The sequence below is a fragment of the Leuresthes tenuis genome, unplaced genomic scaffold, assembly GCF_036924035.1.
Source record: "Leuresthes tenuis unplaced genomic scaffold, fLeuTen1.0.hap1 SCAF_21, whole genome shotgun sequence".
Classification (NCBI taxonomy): domain Eukaryota; kingdom Metazoa; phylum Chordata; class Actinopteri; order Atheriniformes; family Atherinopsidae; genus Leuresthes; species Leuresthes tenuis.
The window spans coordinates 31,720,407-31,738,985 of record NW_027325375.1 but is presented as its reverse complement, the minus strand read 5'-3'; the positions used below and the strand labels follow the sequence as shown (position 1 = coordinate 31,738,985).

Here is an 18,579-nt window from a genome sequence, read left to right as displayed (position 1 = left end):
GAGCTGAGGGAACTAGGTGACCTTTTGGAGCTGCAGTCTGCTAAAGAAGACAAGTGCTTGCCAGGTTTAGCTTATCTAGCTACTGCCCATAGAATTAGTCCCAAAATACAGTAGTAACCCTACAGCATACAGGAAAAATGGTCTTATGGTTCAAGATACACAGATCAACACAAAAGCCATTTATCTCCCTTCAGTTACTTTACGGATTTTAGGGCCCTTGCCAGAAATTAACAAGCTTTGCACTGTCCTCAAACAACAGCTCTCTTTGGAAGAGGACTAAATCCAGTAAAAGGTATTCCTTCACCAGGTCTCCAGGACCTTATCCATCAGCAAGCCACATGTCTCCTTGGCTGAAGATTCCACTCAGGATACCATGAGAAATGGGAGCACTTATCCTGGGAAAAAAAAACTTCTAAATAAATGCTCACAAAATGCTTCTTCCAAATGACCGAGCTCCTTTCCATATCTATGAGGCTGAGCCCAGCAACCATCCACTGAGCCCGGCTACCATCGACAATCTAATTCTTTTGGTCACTACCCAGATCTGTGACCATAGGTGAGGGTTGGTACAAAGATGGACCAGTGAATCGAAAGCTTTTCTTTCCAGCTCAGCCCCTTCTTCACCACAACGGACTCATTACTGCTGACAAATCCCCAATCCGTCTGTCCACCTCTAACTCCAACCTGCCATCACTTGTGAACAAGATCTTATGATTACAATGAATTGGACTCTAATTGGCTTGAACTGGACTGTATCATTGAAGTGCTTGACATGACATTTGTTCTGATTTGGCGCTATGTCAATAAACTGAATTGAATTGAATTGATACTTAAACTACTCCACCTGAGGCAGGCACTCGTGCCCAACCCGGAGGGAGCACTCCACCTTTTTCCGAATGAGAACCATGGTCTCGGATTCAGAAGAGCTCACTATGATCCCAACCATTTCACACTCAGCTGCAAAATGCTCCAGTGCTCGCTGAAAGTCTTGGCTTGAAGAAGCCAACAGAACCATATCATCCACAAAAAAACAAAGATGTAACCCTGATGTTCCCAAATCAGACACTCTCCTCTCCATGGCTATCCCTCGAGATCCTGAATTTCCATCCTGTCCATGGAAATCACTAACAGGATTGGTGACAAGGGGCAGCCCTGGCAGAGATGAACAGCCAGTGTAAACAAGTTTGACTTCGTGAAATCCTCCCACTCCCATGTTTCAGCTTCATCAGTGCTGCAGCCTTTTTAGCCAATATGTACCTGTCAGCTGCTTCAGGTGACCCCAGGGACAACCAAGCCCCAAAGGCATCCTTCTTTAGCTTGACGGTCTCACTCGGTTACCTCCACGACAAGTTCGACAACCTTCACAACTCTTGGAAGCTGTATTCACAATGGAGATCCTGAGCATGGTCCATTCAGATTCCATGTCCTTAACCTCCCGGTATGTGAGAAAAATTCTCCAGGAGGTGTGAGTTAAAGACCTCACAGACAGGGGCCTCTGCCAGATGTTTACCCTCACTATTCGTTTGGGCTTACCAGGTCTGTCTGGCAGTCTCCCCCACCAGTGGATCCACTTCACCACCAGATGGTTATCATTTGACAGTTCTGACCCTCTCCTCAACCGAGTGTCCAAGACATATAGCTGCAGGTCTGATGATGTGACTACAAAGTCGTTTTTTGTACCTTTGGCCTAAGATGGCCTGGTACTAAGTGCACTTACGAATCACCCTATGCTCAAACATGGTGTTTGTAATGACCAATCCATGACTAGCACAGAAGTCCAAAAACAAAACACCACTCGGGTTCAGATCAGGGAGGCTGTTCCTCCCAATCATGCCTCATCTGGTCACTCTGTCATTGCCAACATGGGCATCAAAGTCCCCCTCAGGAACAAGAGAATCCCCTGGTGGCGCCACCTCAAGGTCACCACTCAGAGACTTCAAGGAGGCTGGGTAATCTGAGCTGCTGTTTGGTGCATGTGCAAAAACAAGTCAGAACCTCGCCTCCTGTGACTTGCAGACGCAGTGGTGTGACCCTCTCGCTCACCTAGAAAAACTCTGACATGGGGCACTCAGCTGGGGGCTTGTGTGTATCCCCACATCTGCCCAACACCTCTCTCCATGGGCAACTCCAGAGTATGAGAGTGTCCAGCCCCTCTCCAGGAGTTTGGTTCCAGAGCCAATGCTCTGTGTGGAGGTGGGCCCAACTATATCTAATTAGTAACGCTTCACCTCACACACCAGCTCAGACTCTTTCCCTGCCTGTGAAGTGAAGTTCCACATCCCAAGAGCCAGTTTGCGACCCCAGAGATCGGCACATCCAGGCCCCTAACTTCTACTGCCACCCAGCTCACAAGACACCCGACCTTGAATTTCATCCCCACAAGTGTGGGGAGGAAAGGTTGTGTGCTCAGAAGCCTATGTTGTATGTTTTTGGTAGCAGAGGTTTTAGATGCACAATAACACCATCTAACTCACTAGAAGACATGGAAACCTCAGAAAACACAATTTGACCCCCTTAAGGTTTTTTATATGTATCTGAGGAAAAATAACGAGCAGTGGCTGAGTTACTTTGTAAATTCAGTAATTCATCATAACATTAAAAGAGAAAAACTTTCTAAGTATGACTAAAATTATACCAACTTGTCTTTGATTGTTGTCAGTTATGATAAATTGACAAAGTGTTAAATTTAGCATATTCCAGTACATATTTAAGTCAAAAGACAAAAATGAGATAACTAGCTCAACAAAGTGATATTGACTGAAGAGATTTCATGACCCATCAGTGATCTGGTAACCATGTTAACATGATGCATCATGTGATCAGGTTGCCAGGAAAGAGCTCATAAATTATATGCTGGGTCCAGTAAACCAAGCAGACCAGCTTTGCCCACAAGGAAACAAGTGCTGACCTGATAACTATCTTCACAGGTGAAGTTAACAATGTGTGTTCAAGATATGTTGCATCTGCAGTGTTTTAGGGACATAAACTAATTCAGCTGTGATATTTTAGTGTGTTTAATGTTTCTGTGAAATCAAAAGGTTGATATTTTATATTTTCTCAGTTTCATTTAGAGTTTCTCTTTGGTATATGTGTACATGTGTGATAGCAGGTAAACCAGAGCAGCCTTTCTCAAAGCAAACAGACTCCAGCCTGCTGACTTTTCTGTGAGATGTCCAATACAACTGGTAGACTGGTGTTCCTGGAGAGAGTGTTGTATACCACTCTGACTACAGTTCCATGCTGTATATTCCTCTTCATTAATGGGACCATGTTGTACACTTTGAGGAGTAAACCAGTGTTTCGTGAAACTTGCCGCTACATTCTTCTTTATAACCTCCTGTTTGCAGACACAGTTCAGCTGACACTGAGTCAGTTGTTATACATATTGTCCATCTGTAGAATATTTCTGGCATATCCTGTTTGTGGTGTTTTCCTCATGATCGGTAATCTCACCAATCCAGTCTCTCCTCTGATACTGGTGGTGATGTCTTTGGAGAGATGTGTAGCCGTGTGCTACCCTCTGAGGCACGCTTCCATCATCACCGTCAGAAACACAGCAGTGGCTGTTATTGTGGTTTGGGCCATTTGTTTACTAAATGTTGTCATTCAAATTCTTTTGCTGTTAGAATTTCCCTTCGAAGAGCTAGAAACTCTGCAGATGAAAACTTTTTGTAATACAGCCCTCATGTTGCTTTCACCACTCTATTATGATTATGAGGAAGCTTACACTTGTTTTCTGTTTATTTCTGCTGGTCTGGCAATCACCTCCACCTATATTGTTGTAATTATAGCAGCCAGGTCAGCCTCCACAGAGAAAGCTTCAGCTCTTAAGGCTCGTAACACACTGCTGATGCATCTGCTGCAGCTCGGCTTCAGTATCTCCTCAACTATACATAACCCATTACTATTTGCTGTCTCCAAACTTGTTCTGTTTAGTGTACTTATTCGCATTCAGAACTTTTTTTATGTAATTTTTATCATTCTTCCCAGGTGTTTGAGTGCACTGATCTATGGCCTCAGAGATCAGACCATCAGACCTGTCCTCATGTACAATCTATGCTGTCAAATTAAAGTTTCAGTTGTCTCAATAAAGCCTAAAGTCTGCCCTTAACCATTTAAGACTTTGAGAAACATTTGCATCAATTTACCCCTGAAGCCTGAGGTGATATTTAGAGGTGATATTATTTTAAAAAGCATTAATTTACAATAAAAGTTACTTCAACTCTCAAATGGTCTTTATTTCATGATTTTAGTCTCTTCAAAAGTTGAAAAATAAAAGTACTTAACACAATTTATTTTTCCATTAATATCTGTTTTAGAATACTAGAACGGTAAAACTCAGTTAAAACAAAGCCTTGGTCTAAATGGGCAAAGATACAATATATTAACCCGGTTCAGCAGAAGAAGTAGAAGAATGTATTAAACCCAAATCTTTGTATTTATCCAAATATTTTGCAATTTTATGTGCCCCAGTGGGACATTTTGTTTGTGTCCAACATATTTTTTTGTCATCAGCAAAATAACCGGAACTTGTCATCCTGTCAGCAAGAAAAATGCAAAATGCATGCTGTACAGTATTGTCTTTAACAAAAGCCATTACATTTTACAAACCCTAACAAAGTGTTTGTAATGCTTAATATGTACCAATAATTCCTGACCAAAGATAATCTCTAACAAAGAAACTAATCTGTGAATAAAAAACGAAAACTAAGATCTCCTGTGTAGCTTCATCACGAAATAACTTGAATCTAAAAGTGTCAGTTGTCAAGAACGGCATGGAGGACCTAGATGCAGAATTGACGAAACGTGAGCAAACGTGACTTTGACCATGGAAAGTAAGGTGAGGATTCTGCAATGACTGGGCAGTGATTGATGATGGTGTGCAGCTGTGAACAGAAACATGTGAGGTGAGTGAAACTTAATGTGACGGGAAAAAACATGACAAGAAATTAAGCTAGAACCTGAAAACCAGACTCAAAACGTGTCGTGACAGAGCCTCCCCATCAAGGATTGCTTCCAGACAGCCTAAATTATGGGAGGGAGGGACTCTGAAGGGGCTTAGGGCCGGATGCCATCTGGCGGACGGCCAGACTTCCGGCAACGTGGAAGCCTACCATTCGACCGGACCCCCTCCAGAGCAGTTGCAGGGAGAGGCAAGGGCAGAAGTGAGGGCTCCCACTGGCGAAGACGAAAACAGCTGCGAGTCTGCTCAGGCTACCACTGGCGAAGGTGAGGATGAAGGCAGCGATGAACCCACCCGGGCTCCCACCGGCGAAGGTTAGGACGAAGGAAGCAGCGAGCCCGAGCTCCCACTGGTGAAGACAACAGCCACCCCCTCGAGGAATGGCTCCCAGACATTCCCAAGTCAGGGTGGGGGGGAGGGGCTCTGAACGCCAAAGCAAGGACTGTCGTGGCGGCAGTCTGGGGCATGTCAGCAGGCTGTGGGGACGGCGGTGGTCGTGGAGACGGCAACACTAGGAAGGCAAAAGGAGAGATGAAGGTATAGTGGAGCGTGACCGTGACCGATACCTCGGCAGTCCATGCGGAAAATATCAACCATTGCCGCATGGTGGACCCTTCTCACCGCTTCCCAGAAGCGGATGTGGCCCTAGAGACTGTGGAGACGGGGGAGCCGGCGGTGATCTGACGGTGGCCAGACAATAGGGTGCAGGTGTCAGAGACGGTCTGGCGGACGGCCAGACATCCGGCGACGTGGGGGCAGGCCCTCCTGAACCCCCTCTGGAGTAGGGAATGGCTTGGCTGGAGGCACGAGGGAAGAGGCAGCCCCGGCAGCCACCCGTGCAAACCCTCGCCCAAAGATTACCTCCACTGCGACACATTTGACCCTATCGGCCTCCTCCAAGATGTGCGAGGTATCTGTCACCATCAAATGAACAGGTTTTTCGTAAAAAAGAAATCCAGGAGTTCATTGGATACTTTTAGCTTCCACAGTGGGTTGGTTTCTTTCCCCTTGCAGGTCCAAAGGGCATCAACCAACTTCAAAAACTCCTTTATATCCATCGCGTCCATTATGGTTTCTGTTAAAACTAATGACTTAACAGAAACCTAAAACATCCATCCATCCTTCATCTGCCGCTTATCCGGGGGTCGCGGGGGCAGCAGCTTGAGCAGAGAAACCCAGACGTCCCTGTTCCCGGCCACTTCCTCCAGCTCTTCCGGGGGGGCCCCGAGGCGTTCCCAGGCCAGCCGAGAGACATAGTCTCTCCAACGTGTCCTGGGTCTTCCCCGGGGTCTCCTCCCAGTGGGACGGGCCCAGAACACCTCCCCAGGGAGGCGTCCAGGGGGCATCCTAACCAGATGCCCGAGCAACCTCATCTGACTCCTCTCAATGCGGAGGAGCAGCGGTTCTACTCCGAGCCCCTCCCGGATGACTGAGCTTCTCACCCTATCTCTAAGGGAGGCCCAGACCCCCTGCGGAGGAAACCCATTTCAGCCGCTTGTATTCGCGATCTCGTGACCATAGGTGAGGATGGGAACGTAGATTGACCAGTAAATAGAGAGCTTCGCCTTCTGGCTCAGCTCCTTCTTCACAACGACGGGTTGGTGCAGAGCCCGCAACACTGCAGACGCTGCACCTATCCGCCCATCAATCTCACGCTCCATTCGTCCCTCACTGTGAACAAGACCCCGAGATACTTGAACTCCTCCACTTGGGGAAGGATCTCATTCCCGACCCGGAGAGAGCATACCTAAAACATGAAAAACCTAAAGTTATAACAGAAAAACCAAAAAATAAAAACATAACAAAACAAACAGATGTGACAGCAGGCATCTAGAATTTAAAATCAATGCCAATTTGGCTGGCTTTTACCAATCAGATTCACTGGCTTTCATCAATCAGATTTCAAGTTGGCAACACCAACGTCATCCTGCAGGCGTGTCATCACGTCAACATCTTTCCGTCCCTATATTGGATGGTCAGAGAGAGGTCATTTGTAGACTTGTACATGCCAAAGCATTTTCATGATCTGATAGCTGCTTCTTCAACAGGTGAACAGAGAATACATTGATTTGGTCGCAGATATATTTTTAATGCCATTTTTAAAATAGAATTTTCAAGACAAGCTAGATTGTGAGATAGGGTCAAACAACCACAGAGCTAGCAATCCTGACCCAACCAGGGAAAGGCTTTGTCAGCTACTTTCACTTTCGTAACTATGTGCAGTACTGCAGTTTTAACGTTATGAGGTTATGGTGTGTAATAAAAGGTATACACAGTCTGAATAACCAATCATGGTTTTTCTTGGCCCTTCCTGAATCGTGGCCTTGCCAGGTCTGGAAGGGCTTGCGTGGTCTAGTGATCTCCAGAGGTATTTTGTCTGGAGCTAAATGCCCCTGGTAGTGTCTCCCAAGGCGAACAGGTCCAGACAAACACTATCCAAAAAACTCCATAGGCGCATTCCCACTGTAGGAACCTTTTGCTGTTCCTATAACCTTTTCAGGAACTAGGCCGTTCTTTTGCGCATTCGGACATACAGGAACTCGGGACCACGGCCCTCAGTTCCTATAACCATTTAAACTCCTTCTCCGACGCAGGGTCTTTTCTGGGTTCCATAGGAACACATATGACGTGGGTGTTTGGTGGCTGGTAGCTCCGCCCCTTGTCTGAAATATTTATTCATACGACACAGACACAATAATAAGTTAAACTTACACGTCGTCTCCTTTGTCTGCGGCTCTCCTTCTTTCCTCCATGAAATGAAGAAGTATCGCCCGCTGCTGGATTCTTCATCTCCTGACTCTCGCTGTGTGCTCTTCCAGCCTCGATCTTAGCTGTTGTGATCGTCCATGATTAATGTTACTGTCATGTAGACCATAAACACGGTGGCCTCCTCGCTCTCCATGTTAGCTTCTTGGTGGTGTTGTTTTGTTGTCTTCTCTCCTTACTTTTCGCCGGTTTTGTTGTTGAGTGTGGCGCTAAAGTAACACGGAGACGGTCGCAGACGGTTGCGTCACATCAGTCCCGACCAAGGTCCCCGACTTATGTGTGAATACAAAATTAAACGGTTCCCCTGGGGAAGGGCAGTTCTTATAACTAAATTCTAGGTGGACAGTTTTTAGAACTGCGTTCTTATAAGTCTCCGAATGCGCCACATGTAGAAGGAATACAAGAAAACGTGTATCCTGTCCGTTATAGGGTTGCTGGGACCCACCCCTGGAGTCAGCAAAGGAGGTCTTCAGGTCATGGTTGGCTCAGGAGGCTCCTGAAGCAGTAGATAAAATCTGCGAGACGGGAAAGGAGTTCGGGGAGGCCATGGAAAGGAACTTTTGGTCGGCCTTAAAGAGGTTCTGGGGCAACATCCGGCGACTCAGCAGCGGTCAGAGTAGTCTTGCTCAAGCTACATTCGGATGGAGTGGCGATCCTCATACCTCGAATGAGGATATTGTTGGAAGGTGGAAGGAACACGTTGAGGAGCTTCTGAACCCAATGGACATGCCCTGTACAGGAATCTGAGTCAGAGCCAGAGCATCTGGGGTGCCAGCGTCTATTTCAATGGTGGAGGTCACCAATGTATTCAAAAGTACCTTGGCTAACCTCCCTTCGTGTTACCTTGATATTTGCTGCCAGCCCTCCTCTCCTCTACTGCTCCTTGTGTTGTTTGTCTTGTAGGATCATCTCTAGGATCAGTGCAGCTGAAGTGTACATCAGCTTATTGGTCTCGGTGATGGTTCCAGGAGTACATCGTGCTGCATTCACCTCCTCTAGCAGACTTTAAGAAGATACTTTTTCTCTTAACCTTTGGAAAGGACCACACAGACTTGAATGCTACCTTGACATGAGGATTATTAGGGCTTTGTAACAGAACATGGTGCCTATTGTTTGTTTGTGGGGATGATGATGTATCCCTCCAGACAGGGTAGCATCATAGCATATTGATGCCTTAATATGAGTTTCTGAAACCAACCAGGGCTGAACCAACTTGGCTTTGGGCGGTTTTGAATATAACTTAGTGGAACAGAAAGGGAGTTAGATCAGAAAGAGCATATATTTTTATTTTGTTGGTGATGGGCTGTAATTATTTCTGGAGTCTACCTTTGACTTTTTGGCTAGCAGAGCCTTTATATGCACAATAACACCATCTAACTCACTTGAAGACATGAAACCTCAGAAAACCCAATATGACCCCTTTAAGGTGAAAATGTGAATACAATTATACCCGTTAGTTTTTAATTCTCTTTAGTAATTAACAAAATGACAAAATGTGAAATGTAATATAAACTTGTACATGTTTTAGTAAAAACACTGACTGAAGAAGTTACTAACTGGAGGAGAGATTTCATGACCCATCAGTGATCTGGTAACCATGTTAACATGATGCATCATGTGATCAGGTTGCCAGGAAAGAGCTCATAAATCATATGCTGGGTCCAGTAAACCAAGCAGACCAGCTTTGCCCACAAGGAAACAAGTGCTGACCTGACAACTAACTTCACAGGTGACGGGTCTTTGTATGATTTTAAGTTTTTAGTAATGTGTGTTCAATATATGTTGCATCTGAAGTGTTTTAGGGACATAAACTAAATCAGCTGTGATATTTTAGTGTGTTTAATGTTTCTGTGAAATCAAAAGGTTGATATTTTATATTTTCTCAGTTTCATTTAGAGTTTCTCTTTGGTATATGTGTATATGTGTGATAGCAGGTAAACCAGAGCAGCCTTTCTCAAAGCAAACAGACTCCAGCCTGCTGACACACTGACATGTAAATGAAGGAGTTCATTCTTTGGATGTGACTAAGTAAGAGACAGTGTTTACAAAGCAGACTAAAGTGGATTGTAGGGTTTTAGTCGTCCAGTGAGATGAACAAACTGATATTTCTGATTCATTAAATGTTTTCTGGGAGATGTCCAACACAACTGTTGGACTGGTGTTCCTGGAGAGAGTGTTGTATACCACTCTGACTACAGTTCCATGCTGTATATTCCTCTTCATTAATGGGACCATGTTGTACACTTTGAGGAGTAAACCAGTGTTTCGTGAAACTTGCCGCTACATTCTTCTTTATAACCTCCTGTTTGCAGACACAGTTCAGCTGACACTGAGTCAGTTGTTATACATATTGTCCATCGGTAGAATATTTCTGACATATCCTGTATGTGGTGTTTTATTCATGCTCGGTAATCTCACCAATCCAGTCTCTCCTCTGATACTGGTGGTGATGTCTTTGGAGAGATGTGTAGCCGTGTGCTACCCTCTGAGGCACGCTTCCATCATCACCGTCAGAAACACAGCAGTGGCTGTTATTGTGGTTTGGGCCATTTGTTTACTAAATGTTGTCATTCAAATTCTTTTGCTGTTAGAATTTCCCTTCGAAGAGCTAGAAACTCTGCAGATGAACACGTTTTGTAATACAGTTGTCATGTTTCTTACACCACTATATTATGATTATGACAGAGTTTATACTTATTTTCTGTTAATTTCTGCTGGTCTGACAATCATCTCCACCTATATTGTTGTAATTATAGCAGCCAGGTCAGCCTCCACAGACAAAGCTTCAGCTCTTAAGGCTCGTAACACAGTGCTGATGCATCTGCTGCAGCTGGGCTTCAGTATCTCCTCAACTATACATAACCCGTTACTATTTGCTGTCTCAAAACTTGTTGTCTTACGAGTACTTTTACGCATCCAGAATGTTTTTTATGTGTTTTTTATCATTCTTCCCAGGTGTTTGAGTGCACTGATCTATGGCCTCAGAGATCAGACCATCAGACCTGTCCTCATGTACAATCTGTGCTGTCGAATGAAGCTTTCGGGTATCACAGTAAAACGTAAAGTGTCCCCTTAAATATTTATGGATTGAAACATACATTGCATCAACATTATAAATACATCCATTTATTCTGAAGAAGAAAAAGAAAGAAAATTTGGATAAAAATTAAGGTAAAGACATTTATTTACAATAAAAGCTGAATGTTTCACCTCTCACATTGTGTTTTTTTCATGATATTAGTCTGTTTAAAGTTGAGAAAGAAGAGATGTTATTGGAGTGCTGGAATAGTAAAACTCTGTTTACCTTCGGTCTAAATGGGCGAAGATACAATATAAAACTAAATCCTATTATCGTGCATGTTTTATGTGCCTCAGTGGGACATTTTGTTTGTGTGTCCAACACATTTTTGGTCATCAGCAAAACAACAAGAACTTGTCATTCTGTCAGACAGAAAGTAGTTCTTTAATATCCAAATCTAACTATATAATTATTAATGTCTAAAACTGACCAAAGACCATCTGAGTGAGAAACTAATTAATGAATGAAAACAAAAAGTGTTTCAAAGTACAGTTGGTGTAGAAAGTTTGAGTTAAGGTTGGAGACAAACTAAGATCTCCTGTTTAGCTTCATCACTAAATTACTCAAATCTAAAAATATCAGTGTGATATGATCATTTTTTGTCATAGTTTCACAAAATTACCCAAGAGTGTATTCCTCTGGGTATTTATTTTCATGTCCACAAACACAAAACAAATTAGGAATTTATGTCCCAGGAGACACATTTTTGGATTAAGGTTTTTAACAGCTAATTAAACTTTGAATAGACTATGTTGAATACATGGATGGAAACATTCCTCGTCCCATTTTATTTGAACATATCTGCACAAATTTGCAATTTTAATAATTGTGTAAAGCCAAATTATCTTTGATTATAAGATAGAATACCTTTATTGTCACTGTATACAAGACAATGAAATTGCAGCTGCCCAACACGGGTATTTCAAAAAGAAAAGCACATCATATAACAACAGAAGATTTACACAATATAGCTTCTTTGGTTTCACAGTCATAATACATTTAAAAGAACAATCATTGAAAATTGTGATTGACCTATACTTGAATTTATTCTCTTTCAAGACTGGAACACCCTTCTTTGCTTCCAGTTTAAAGGCATTTTCAGGGGGTGATTAGTTTTGCATTGAGTTTTAGATCTGCTTTTAAAGGGTTAGTAGGCTTTACCAAAGCAACATCTGCACCATTTTTAGACCACATTTGATTTTAGATGTGTGATAACATATCCTCCATCAGATAAGTTTTATCTGGCAGTCTCGCCAGAGCAGTCACGACCTGTGGTTTTGCTGCCATTGATAAGTCACAAAGGATTTTGATCATTGTCATGTCTGGCAATTGAAAAATCAACAGATTATCTGTCTCAGCTTGTTTTGTCACATAAGGCACATGAAATGGAACCTCTTGCCAGGTATTTGCTTCAATGTGAGTTGGTGAGTACAGGTCTTGCTCAATTCAATGAAACATCTACAAAGTTTAAGGGCATGACTGTCATCATTCACAAATGTCATCAGAGACTTGGGTCATACAGCCAGTGAAGAGCAAGATCAGTTGTTGAAGTCAGTTGAGGATATGTGCCGTCAACCTCAGTTACCCAGATGTCGCTCTCCAAAAGCCTTGGCTAGGCTTAATGAGTGTTACACGTCACTAGAAGTCATTGAGTGTGCACTTTTTGGGAAACTGGACTGCTTTCCCAAAATAAAAAAATATCCAGCAATGATTATATTGAGCTGAGGGAACTAGGTGACCTTTTGGAGCTGCAGTCTGCTAAAGAAGACAAGTACTTGCCAGGTTTAGCTTATCTAGATACTGCCCATAGAATTAGTCCCAAAATACAGTAGTAACCCTACAGCATACAGGAAAAATGGTCTTATGGTTCAAGATACACAGATCAACACAAAAGCCATTTATCTCCCTTCAGTTACTTTACGGATTTTAGGGCCCTTGCCAGAAATTAACAAGCTTTGCACTGTCCTCAAACAACAGCTCTCTTTGGAAGAGGACTAAATCCAGTAAAAGGTATTCCTTCACCAGGTCTCCAGGACCTTATCCATCAGCAAGCCACATGTCTCCTTGGCTGAAGATTCCACTCAGGATACCATGAGAAATGGGAGCACTTATCCTGGGAAAAAAAAAACTTCTAAATAAATGCTCACAAAATGCTTCTTCCAAATGACCGAGCTCCTTTCCATATCTATGAGGCTGAGCCCAGCAACCATCCACTGAGCCCGGCTACCATCGACAATCTAATTCTTTTGGTCACTACCCAGATCTGTGACCATAGGTGAGGGTTGGTACAAAGATGGACCAGTGAATCGAAAGCTTTTCTTTCCAGCTCAGCCCCTTCTTCACCACAACGGACTCATTACTGCTGACAAATCCCCAATCCGTCTGTCCACCTCTAACTCCAACCTGCCATCACTTGTGAACAAGATCTTATGATTACAATGAATTGGACTCTAATTGGCTTGAACTGGACTGTATCATTGAAGTGCTTGACATGACATTTGTTCTGATTTGGCGCTATGTCAATAAACTGAATTGAATTGAATTGATACTTAAACTACTCCACCTGAGGCAGGCACTCGTGCCCAACCCGGAGGGAGCACTCCACCTTTTTCCGAATGAGAACCATGGTCTCGGATTCAGAAGAGCTCACTTTGATCCCAACCATTTCACACTCAGCTGCAAAATGCTCCAGTGCTCGCTGAAAGTCTTGGCTTGAAGAAGCCAACAGAACCATATCATCCACAAAAAAACAAAGATGTAACCCTGATGTTCCCAAATCAGACACTCTCCTCTCCATGGCTATCCCTCGAGATCCTGAATTTCCATCCTGTCCATGGAAATCACTAACAGGATTGGTGACAAGGGGCAGCCCTGGCAGAGATGAACAGCCAGTGTAAACAAGTTTGACTTTGTGAAATCCTCCCACTCCCATGTTTTAGCTTCATCAGTGCTGCAGCCTTTTTAGCCAATATGTACCTGTCAGCTGCTTCAGGTGACCCCTGGGACAACCAAGCCCCAAAGGCATCCTTCTTTAGCTTGACGGTCTCACTCGGTTACCTCCACGACAAGTTCGACAACCTTCACAACTCTTGGAATCTGTATTCACAATGGAGATCCTGAGCATGGTCCATTCAGATTCCATGTCCTTAACCTCCCGGTATGTGAGAAAAATTCTCCAGGAGGTGTGAGTTAAAGACCTCACAGACAGGGGCCTCTGCCAGATGTTTACCCTCACTACTCGTTTGGGCTTACCAGGTCTGTCTGGCAGTCTCCCCCACCAGTGGATCCACTTCACCACCAGATGGTTATCATTTGACAGTTCTGACCCTCTCCTCAACCGAGTGTCCAAGACATACAGCTGCAGGTCTAATGATGTGACTACAAAGTCGTTTTTTGTACCTTTGGCCTAAGATGGCCTGGTACTAAGTGCACTTACGAATCACCCTATGCTCAAACATGGTGTTTGTAATGACCAATCCATGACTAGCACAGAAGTCCAAAAACAAAACACCACTCGGGTTCAGATCAGGGAGGCTGTTCCTCCCAATCATGCCTCATCTGGTCACTCTGTCATTGCCAACATGGGCATCAAAGTCCCCCTCAGGAACAAGAGAATCCCCAGGTGGCGCCACCTCAAGGACACCACTCAGAGACTTCAAGGAGGCTGGGTAATCTGAGCTGCTGTTTGGTGCATGTGCAAAAACAAGTCAGAACCTCGCCTCCTGTGACTTGCAGACGCAGTGGTGTGACCCTCTCGCTCACCTAGAAAAACTCTGACATGGGGCACTCAGCTGGGGGCTTGTGTGTATCCCCACATCTGCCCAACACCTCTCTCCATGGGCAACTCCAGAGTATGAGAGTGTCCAGCCCCTCTCCAGGAGTTTGGTTCCAGAGCCAATGCTCTGTGTGGAGGTGGGCCCAACTATATCTAATTAGTAACGCTTCACCTCACACACCAGCTCAGACTCTTTCCCTGCCTGTGAAGTGAAGTTCCACATCCCAAGAGCCAGTTTGCGACCCCAGAGATCGGCACATCCAGGCCCCTAACTTCTACTGCCACCCAGCTCACAAGACACCCGACCTTGAATTTCATCCCCACAAGTGTGGGGAGGAAAGGTTGTGTGCTCAGAAGCCTATGTTGTATGTTTTTGGTAGCAGAGGTTTTAGATGCACAATAACACCATCTAACTCACTAGAAGACATGGAAACCTCAGAAAACAGAATTTGACCCCCTTAAGGTTTTTTATATGTATCTGAGGAAAAATAACGAGCAGTGGCTGAGTTACTTTGTAAATTCAGTAATTCATCATAACATTAAAAGAGAAAAACTTTCTAAGTATGACTAAAATTATACCAACTTGTCTTTGATTGTTGTCAGTTATGATGAATTGACAAAGTGTTAAATTTAGCATATTCCAGTACATATTTAAGTCAAAAGACAAAAATGAGATAACTAGCTCAACAAAGTGATATTGACTGAAGAGATTTCATGACCCATCAGTGATCTGGTAACCATGTTAACATGATGCATCATGTGATCAGGTTGCCAGGAAAGAGCTCATAAATTATATGCTGGGTCCAGTAAACCAAGCAGACCAGCTTTGCCCACAAGGAAACAAGTGCTCACCTGACAACTATCTTCACAGGTGAAGTTAACAATGTGTGTTCAAGATATGTTGCATCTAAAGTGTTTTAGGGACATAAACTAATTCAGCTGTGATATTTTAGTGTGTTTAATGTTTCTGTGAAATCAAAAGGTTGATATTTTATATTTTCTCAGTTTCATTTAGAGTTTCTCTTTGGTATATGTGTACATGTGTGATAGCAGGTAAACCAGAGCAGCCTTTCTCAAAGCAAACAGACTCCAGCCTGCTGACTTTTCTGTGAGATGTCCAATACAACTGGTAGACTGGTGTTCCTGGAGAGAGTGTTGTATACCACTCTGACTACAGTTCCATGCTGTATATTCCTCTTCATTAATGGGACCATGTTGTACACTTTGAGGAGTAAACCAGTGTTTCGTGAAACTTGCCGCTACATTCTTCTTTATAACCTCCTGTTTGCAGACACAGTTCAGCTGACACTGAGTCAGTTGTTATACATATTGTCCATCTGTAGAATATTTCTGGCATATCCTGTTTGTGGTGTTTTCCTCATGATCGGTAACCTAACAAATCCAGTCTCTCCTCTGATACTGGTGGTGATGTCTTTGGAGAGATGTGTAGCCGTGTGCTACCCTCTGAGGCACGCTTCCATCATCACCATCAGAAACACAGCAGTGGCTGTTATTGTGGTTTGGGCCATTTGTTTACTAAATGTTGTCATTCAAATTCTTTTGCTGTTAGAATTTCCCTTTGAAGAGCTAGAAACTCTGCAGATGAAAACTTTTTGTAATACAGCCCTCATGTTGCTTTCACCACTCTATTATGATTATGAGGAAGCTTACACTTGTTTTCTGTTTATTTCTGCTGGTCTTGCAATCACCTCCACCTATATTGTTGTAATTATAGCAGCCAGGTCAGCCTCCACAGACAAAGCTTCAGCTCTTAAGGCTCGTAACACACTGCTGATGCATCTGCTGCAGCTGGGCTTCAGTATCTCCTCAACTATACATAACCCATTACTATTTGCTGTCTCCAAACTTGTTCTGTTTAGTGTACTTATTCGCATTCAGAACTTTTTTTATGTAATTTTTATCATTCTTCCCAGGTGTTTGAGTGCACTGATCTATGGCCTCAGAGATCAGACCATCAGACCTGTCCTCATGTACAATCTATGCTGTCAAATTAAAGTTTCAGTTGTCTCAGTAAAGCCTAAAGTCTGCCCTTAACCATTTAAGACTTTGAGAAACATTTGCATCAATTTACCCCTGAAGCCTGAGGTGATATTTAGAGGTGATATTATTTTAAAAAGCATTAATTTACAATAAAAGTTACTTCAACTCTCAAATGGTCTTTATTTCATGATTTTAGTCTCTTCAAAATTTGAAAAATAAAAGTACTTAACACAATTTATTTTTCCATTAATATCTGTTTTAGAATACTAGAACGGTAAAACTCAGTTAAAACAAAGCCTTGGTCTAAATGGGCAAAATACAATATATTAACCCGGTTCAGCAGAAGAAGTAGAAGAATGTATTAAACCCAAATCTTTGTATTTATCCAAATATTTTGCAATTTTATGTGCCCCAGTGGGACATTTTGTTTGTGTCCAACATATTTTTTTGTCATCAGCAAAATAACCGGAACTTGTCATCCTGTCAGCAAGAAAAATGCAAAATGCATGCTGTACAGTATTGTCTTTAACAAAAGCCATTACATTTTACAAACCCTAACAAAGTGTTTGTAATGCTTAATATGTACCAATAATTCCTGACCAAAGATAATCTCTAACAAAGAAACTAATCAGTGAATAAAAACTAAGATCTCCTGTGTAGCTTCATCACGAAATAACTTGAATCTAAAAGTGTCAGTTGTCAAGAACGGCAGGGAGGACCTAGATGCAGAATTGACGAAACGTGAGCAAACGTGACTTTGACCATGTAAAGTAAGGTGAGGATTCTGCAATGACTGGGCAGTGATTGATGATGGTGTGCAGCTGTGAACAGAAACATGTGAGGTGAGTGAAACTTAATGTGACGGGAAAAAACATGACAAGAAATTAAGCTAGAACCTGAAAACCAGACTCAAAACGTGTCGTGACAGAGCCTCCCCATCAAGGATTGCTTCCAGACAGCCTAAATTATGGGAGGGAGGGACTCTGAAGGGGCTTAGGGCCGGATGCCATCTGGCGGACGGCCAGACTTCCGGCAACGTGGAAGCCTACCATTCGACCGGACCCCCTCCAGAGCAGTTGCAGGGAGAGGCAAGGGCAGAAGTGAGGGCTCCCACTGGCGAAGACGAAAACAGCTGCGAGTCTGCTCAGGCTCCCACTGGCGAAGGTGAGGATGAAGGCAGCGATGAACCCACCCGGGCTCCCACTGGCAAAGGCAAACCCACCCGGGCTCCCACCGGCGAAGGTTAGGACGAAGGAAGCAGCGAGCCCGAGCTCCCACTGGTGAAGACAACAGCCACCCCCTCGAGGAATGGCTCCCAGACATTCCCAAGTCAGGGTGGGGGGGAGGGGCTCTGAACGCCAAAGCAAGGACTGTCGTGGCGGCAGTCTGGGGCATGTCAGCAGGCTGTGGGGACGGCGGTGGTCGTGGAGACGGCAACACAGGAGATGACGACACTAGGAAGGCAAAAGGAGAGATGAGGGTATAGTGGAGCGTGACCGATACCTCGGCAGTCCATGCGGAAAATATCAACCATTGCCGCATGGTGGACCCTTCTCACCGCTTCCCAGAAGCGGATGTGGCCCTAGAGACTGTGGAGACGGGGGAGCCGGCGGTGATCTGACGGTGGCCAGACAATAGGGTGCAGGTGTCAGAGACGGTCTGGCGGACGGCCAGACATCCGGCGACGTGGGGGCAGGCCCTCCTGAACCCCCTCTGGAGTAGGGAATGGCTTGGCTGGAGGCACGAGGGAAGAGGCAGCCACCCGTGCAAACCCTCGCCCAAAGATTACCTCCACTGCGACACATTTGACCCTATCGGCCTCCTCCAAGATGTGCGAGGTATCTGTCACCATCAAATGAACAGGTTTTTCGTAAAAAAGAAATCCAGGAGTTCATTGGATACTTTTAGCTTCCACAGTGGGTTGGTTTCTTTCCCCTTGCAGGTCCAAAGGGCATCGACCAACTTCAAAAACTCCTTTATATCCATCGCGTCCAT

At 44.0% G+C, this 18,579-nt stretch overlaps 3 protein-coding genes across 3 annotated transcripts; all 3 read left to right on the top strand.

Annotated features, from left to right (window-relative positions):
• Positions 1-431: 431 nt before the first annotated feature.
• On the top strand, positions 432-4,111 carry LOC140279347 (uncharacterized). The gene is made up of 7 exons (XM_072374461.1): positions 432-556; positions 1,221-1,379; positions 1,550-1,645; positions 1,769-1,949; positions 2,048-2,193; positions 2,272-2,421; positions 3,190-4,111. Exons 1-7 carry the CDS (start codon positions 432-434, stop codon positions 4,109-4,111), a joined length of 1,779 nt encoding a protein of 592 aa, XP_072230562.1.
• A 5,752-nt stretch (positions 4,112-9,863) lies between these two features.
• Positions 9,864-10,805, top strand: LOC140279346 (odorant receptor 131-2-like). The gene has a single exon (XM_072374460.1). The coding sequence runs from the start codon at positions 9,864-9,866 to the stop codon at positions 10,803-10,805; it is 942 nt and encodes a 313-aa protein (XP_072230561.1).
• A 2,153-nt stretch (positions 10,806-12,958) lies between these two features.
• Positions 12,959-16,638, top strand: LOC140279344 (uncharacterized). The gene is made up of 7 exons (XM_072374459.1): positions 12,959-13,083; positions 13,748-13,906; positions 14,077-14,203; positions 14,333-14,476; positions 14,575-14,720; positions 14,799-14,948; positions 15,717-16,638. The coding sequence occupies exons 1-7, from the start codon at positions 12,959-12,961 to the stop codon at positions 16,636-16,638; spliced, it is 1,773 nt and encodes a 590-aa protein (XP_072230560.1).
• The last annotated feature ends 1,941 nt before the right edge of the window (positions 16,639-18,579 follow it).

Bases quoted from the DNA above. Each gene is read 5' to 3' on its own strand.
- LOC140279347 (XM_072374461.1), top strand. From the start codon at position 432: ATGCTTCTTCCAAATGACCGAGCTCCTTTCCATATCTATGAGGCTGAG. The intron at 1,380-1,549 runs GTATTCACAATG...TCTGTCTGGCAG, and splicing joins CTTCACAACTCTTGGAAGCT to TCTCCCCCACCAGTGGATCC. The intron at 1,950-2,047 runs GTAATCTGAGCT...TCGCTCACCTAG, and splicing joins AGAGACTTCAAGGAGGCTGG to AAAAACTCTGACATGGGGCA.
- LOC140279346 (XM_072374460.1), top strand. From the start codon at position 9,864: ATGTCCAACACAACTGTTGGACTGGTGTTCCTGGAGAGAGTGTTGTAT.
- LOC140279344 (XM_072374459.1), top strand. From the start codon at position 12,959: ATGCTTCTTCCAAATGACCGAGCTCCTTTCCATATCTATGAGGCTGAG. The intron at 14,721-14,798 runs GTGGGCCCAACT...TGTGAAGTGAAG, and splicing joins AGCCAATGCTCTGTGTGGAG to TTCCACATCCCAAGAGCCAG. The intron at 14,949-15,716 runs GTATGTTTTTGG...TACAACTGGTAG, and splicing joins TGTGCTCAGAAGCCTATGTT to ACTGGTGTTCCTGGAGAGAG.